Source organism: Fulmarus glacialis, unplaced genomic scaffold (assembly GCF_000690835.1).
Source record: "Fulmarus glacialis isolate BGI_N327 unplaced genomic scaffold, ASM69083v1 scaffold20220, whole genome shotgun sequence".
In the NCBI taxonomy this organism is placed as follows: domain Eukaryota; kingdom Metazoa; phylum Chordata; class Aves; order Procellariiformes; family Procellariidae; genus Fulmarus; species Fulmarus glacialis.
The window spans coordinates 343-5,678 of record NW_009189815.1 but is presented as its reverse complement, the minus strand read 5'-3'; the positions used below and the strand labels follow the sequence as shown (position 1 = coordinate 5,678).

At 41.6% G+C, this 5,336-nt stretch overlaps 1 protein-coding gene across 1 annotated transcript; it reads right to left on the bottom strand.

Annotated features, from left to right (window-relative positions):
- Positions 1-887: 887 nt before the first annotated feature.
- Positions 888-4,884, bottom strand: ARPC3 (actin related protein 2/3 complex, subunit 3, 21kDa). The gene is made up of 6 exons (XM_009583558.1): positions 4,764-4,884; positions 3,604-3,680; positions 3,252-3,320; positions 2,854-2,980; positions 2,232-2,326; positions 888-1,412 (listed from the first exon to the last, which is right to left on the bottom strand). Exons 1-6 carry the CDS (start codon positions 4,843-4,845, stop codon positions 1,350-1,352), a joined length of 513 nt encoding a protein of 170 aa, XP_009581853.1. The 5' UTR covers positions 4,846-4,884; the 3' UTR covers positions 888-1,349.
- Positions 4,885-5,336: the final 452 nt, after the last annotated feature.

The following is a 5,336-nucleotide window of genomic DNA, read 5'->3' as shown; positions in this document are numbered from 1 at the left end:
GAGATACGCTCCCTGTGTCTGCATAGCCCTTGAATCTGGTCCTTTTTCTCCTGAGACATTATTATCTGCTGGTTCCGGCAGGTAAATGTGACAGAGGTACAGAGATAACGAAGCTCCTGCCCGTAAAAATAGGTAACTGAGGAGAAAAAAAAAAAAACCTTCAAAACCTAGATTTCTTCTCGGCCCCAACCAGCGGAAACGCCTCACTAGGGCCACCGTTAACTACAAGACATAGACTGAAAGGAGAGCTGAATCATACACTTTTTTTTTTCCCCTTTATTGCAAAAAGAATGCAAAACATGGGTATCCTATTGCTAGTACTGGAGATCAAACCAGCGGGAGCTTTCATTTTGAACACGCCATCACTGCTGTCCGGAGAGGAATACACCTCTCAACAAAGCACGCCAAGCAGCAAAACATTACTGGTGCTGGACTTGAGATCAAGTAACACGAAAAGTGCGTTGGTGCTGCATGGTGACAGCGAAACAAGTATTGCCACGAAGGAAAGAGACAACGCGGAATAAACTGAACTTGGGTTTGTGGTTCTTCAAGAAGCCATCTGACTGATCAAAACAGTCACAATTTTTGCCAGTATCGTGTGATGGTTATGTTTGACTGAATCACAAAGGCAGCCTCAGACTAAGCTGTATGTGGTCTGCCTGCATTACCCTTTGAAGGCATTTTAGTACAATGGAGCGCTGCTCTGCGAAGGCAGACCTGCTAAATAACCAGGTACGTTGCTGCAAACTACAGCCCCTGTATTAATCCCCTGTTTTCAGTGGGCATGATTCACTTCCTACTGAACACCATTGCACAATAATGATGGGTCTTTTCACAAAAAACAAAACTCTGATTTCTTTGAAGGCTATCCATAAGACATAAAGCAGTTACCACATTAATTACAAGCTAAGTTTATTGAAAACAAGGTAAAAATCACTGCACTTGACAACACAGCGTGAGAGGTACGTTTTCCGTGGACATACGATACTGAGACTCTAGCCAGTAGAGCAATTACACAGCTCCCCCTGCCCCACAGGCAAGCCCATTTCTCCTCTTAAATACAAGCCCTGTTTTAAATGCTAGCTGTAGCCACTGATAATAAAGCAGCTTGCATCTGAAACAGCATGTTAGAAATGACTTATTAAGCACCAGCTTAATAATACTTGCTTACACAAATTATCTTTTTGCTCTCCCTCCCTCTATCCCTTATTGACTGGTTTGTGGGTTTGTTTTTTTTTTTCTTCATAAGCACTTAATTCTTCCTTGGTACAAAATGTATCCAAAACAAAGGCAAAATACTTTATACACCTTGCTGTGGAAATGTTTACTGTTGTTGCTACTTTCCCTCTTCACTGCCCAGGACCTGACAGACTCTTGTTCATGAACTGTCTCTTCACAAAGCAGATCCACCACTGCAGAAAAAAGTACAAACGCAGAAAATCAGCAAAAGTGGTTTCCATGCGATAAAATAGTAACTTCAAAGAATTCAACCTCTAACAAATAACAAATGTTAAGGCTCCAGTTTTGCACATAGAGTTTTCCACACTGGTTTCTACTGGAATTTAGAACAGGAGGACAGGAATGGACCCAATGAATTTATAATATAGGACTCTGAATTAAAGCAGGACATTCTACTTTTTATTATTTCTATTTTTTTTTTTACTGTTTATTCCAATATATTTATTCCAATGTAATTATAAACAAGGGATGCATCAGAAAGCTATGACTTTGAAACTAAATTAACCTAAATAATTTCAATATGAAATGCAGTTACATTTACACATGAAACATATGAACAGTCAGAAGGTAATTCATTAATTGATTAGCTATTTTTTTTTAATCTGGATATGAGGCAAAATGGTCACTTCAAAGAAGCTATCAAACAGAACCGCCCAGGAAGATAAACAGCCTGTCTTGTGCCTGTGAATTTCCATTTGAAAACCTAGCCAACAGCAGATGTGCAATACTTCGAAGAGTTGAACCAGACACCTCTTATTACTGCCCTGCTTTTTAAAATAACCCAAGTTGGAATTTGCTGTCTTACCACGTTACAGATTAAATTTATTGATAACTTGCAGCCTGCTATTTCACTAGCCTTGTAAAACCAGGGAAGCTTGCACCAGTCACCCACATCTGATCCCTCACCCCATCATCTCACTTCTCTCCACACAGTTCTGAAAAAACACACCAACCCTCTCATTAAATCTGTGATGATCGCACTAAATTCTTACCTTACTAGGCTTGTCACTTTGAGGATCAAATACTTTTTCACAAAGGCGAAGACCAGTTTCTTGCCTCAGCTGCTGCAGGTAGGCCCTCATCACCTCTGAAACACAGCACAGGAAAAAACAGCGTAAACTGAGGCAGCACCAAGCCAAACTGAATTTAACAGGGAAGTATCAGAGATCACTGCTTAAAGCAGAAAGTGTGTTTTCACATCTGCAGGTACTCGTCCGCCGGCTGAGTTGGTTTGCTCAATTTATAGCCATAGTTGGGATTTCTACGATACTTGTACCAGTAAAAAGGATCATCCAAACTTGTTTTCTTCTCTCATTTACCTTTACGTATTATTGTTGGCTTCCTATTCTGCCAGTGCAGCAGTTGGCTTGGGGGCCATTACAGGGTTTAGCTAGAGATTATGTTGATGCAAAAGGCAGATTCAGACTCCTATTAACCCAGGGGAGTCACTGGGCCCCCGAGATCACAAAATCCAGCTTCTGCTGCCCTCAGAAGACAGAACTGCAGATTTAGAAGATTCAGTTTTAAAGGTAATTTTCCTAGTTGCAGGCACAAAACTGCAGCTGGTAAAGTACGAGCCCAGGGAAGCCTTCAGAGGTCCTGGATTAGCCTTACCTTCCTCCTGCTTGTTGGCAGGTTTGGCGTAAATGGCGTTAAGTGGAAAGCCAGGCTCCCCAGGGATTGGGAAGTTAGTGATTCCTAGTGTGTACATTTCTTTCTCTCCTTGGCCTTTGGAGTTACACTGGAAGAACCAGGCAAACAATGGATTAAAAGCTGATGGAGCATTAGACTCAAGTATTTTACCAATCTCTAACACATAAAAACTCATCAAGGATAGCAACACACCTCTTTGGAGATCCACAGCCTTAGAATACCTGTGGCTCTGACAACTGGGACTGGGGTGAACAGGATTATTTGTGCCAGCAGGAGGAGAATATCAGCAAATCCCTTCCCAAGTACAATCCCCAGAACAGACTCAGTTTCCCTCCTGCACAGAAATTCACTTTTCTTACCTTTTGCAGCTTTTTCAAGCACTCAGAAATGTAGAGGGTTACGTAGATCAGCGTTCTGTCAGCCTCATTCTGCAAAACAAGAGTAACCACAGAGCCCAGCCACTCTTAGATTAAGGGAGACTTTATGGAACTGATAAAAGTTTGAAACAGGAATGAGTTCAAGCCATTTTGGCCTACAATTTCCCCATGAGAGAGGGACTTACAATTCATGACACTTACCCAACATTAAAAATTAAGTGTGAGGAAGAGGAGTTTTTGTTATCTAGTAGAATTATTTCATAGAAAATAAATTTATATTCACAGCACCAACCCTCCAAAGAACTACTATATGCACAGTATCTCAAAAAATTACCTTAATTTCATAATTTTTGAAGAAAACATTAGCTTTGAAGTAGTAGATGGCTTCATCTATAATATCTGTGTCCTTAGCTAACAAAAAAGAAATACAGAGTTAAACAGTGCACCATTATACTGCATTTGCTCGTAACTTTTACTCACTGAAATACATAAATAAGGATTATTGCAAAGGCAAAACCTTGGTATTTACAAAAAGCAGAAGGCAGCGCTATGTAACAGAAAACAGTTGTTGCCATGTGAAACACTGGTGAGCTCAGACTGTAATATTTAAGCTTCCTACTCTTAGCAGGAACTTTAACTCCCTCCTTCTCCTCCCCATATGATTTCTCACTTCACAATCGGCAGCAATTCAGCAGTTCCCCACTTTTCTACCATTTGAGTAACTCACCAGAGCTTTAACAGCACAAAAGTCTTCTCAGGACACAAAAATGTTTTTGGAGAAAGCATAACAACACAATCACACAAATTTCATTACCCTCTTCAAAAAAAGGGGGAGGAGCAGAACACACAGTGGCAAGCTTACTTGTGACTTTCACCTGCTTTTGCTACCATCCGAGACCGCTTAAATCCAGAAACATTTCCTTTATATTTCCTTTCTCAAACTGAACTGCCATACTACTGGGGGATATCATGGCACGTAGCTGAAGGCGAATCCTACCAGGCTGCCTGTGGACCCTGTTGGGATGCCCGTAACTCCATTTCAATTTTTGAAGCCCCCTACCCTGAAGTGCTGCCTATCCTACTCCTCGTCCTTCAGAGCAGCCGAGTGTCTTCAGCCACAGCCCCAAAGCCTAAGTTCTCTGTAGCTAAACCTCCGCTTCCTCTGACAGCAGAGCGTTCACACTGCCACGTCCTCCTCAAAACCTACTGAAGAGCACAGTGAGGCACAGGAGGAAGCAAGAAAATAGTAACCGTGGGTTTTAATTATGAAACAACTGATTTAAGCACAGTGCATATTTATCTGTGCATAATTATTTTCTATGATTTGCACAACTTAAGTATTTGAAAATTTTTTTCCTCTTCTATAAACTGCAAAGCACTCCATTTCCAACCTGTGACTCCTCTCGTCACTCTTGCTAGGGCTGGCTTGGAGCAAACCATGAGACGATGATAAGCTATACGCAGGCAGGTTTTCAGAGACTATTATAAACTTACTTTCCCGAGGTGCTGGGCCTTTGAACTGGCTTCTGATGGGTAACAACGCCATGTTCCCAATTAGCTTGGTATCGGAGTCCATTAAAGTTGAGTGGTAAGCCTAGAGATGAGGCGGGAAGGCTGGTTATTAATGCTACTGAAAATAGACATTTCCGTGTCCGATCACGTGTCCCCCATGTCTTCATCAAATAGGAGTCAGAGTCTAGTTCATTGCACAAGTAATCGCTATTTTCTAATTAGGCCCAGATCTCAGCGCCTTTCTGGTGAAGACCATGAAAGCATCATCACCAGCACCATTTACGGTCGCGGTGGTGGGGGACGGGATAAAATTGGTACGGCTGGTCCGCACGTGTTGCTTCATCCCCAGGCTGCCTAACCCCATTCTGCACAGCACCGGGCGGTAACAGCCCTGCTCTCCTGCCTAAGTATGGGCTATTGCATAGTTAATTGAAAGTTAGTTGGTCATTAAAAAAAGATTATATTTTATTTCCATGTCTAGCTAATAATATTAGATAATAATAAATAAAGCCAGGCTTAACACATACACACTCAAAAAAAAGACCTTTCTGTGCA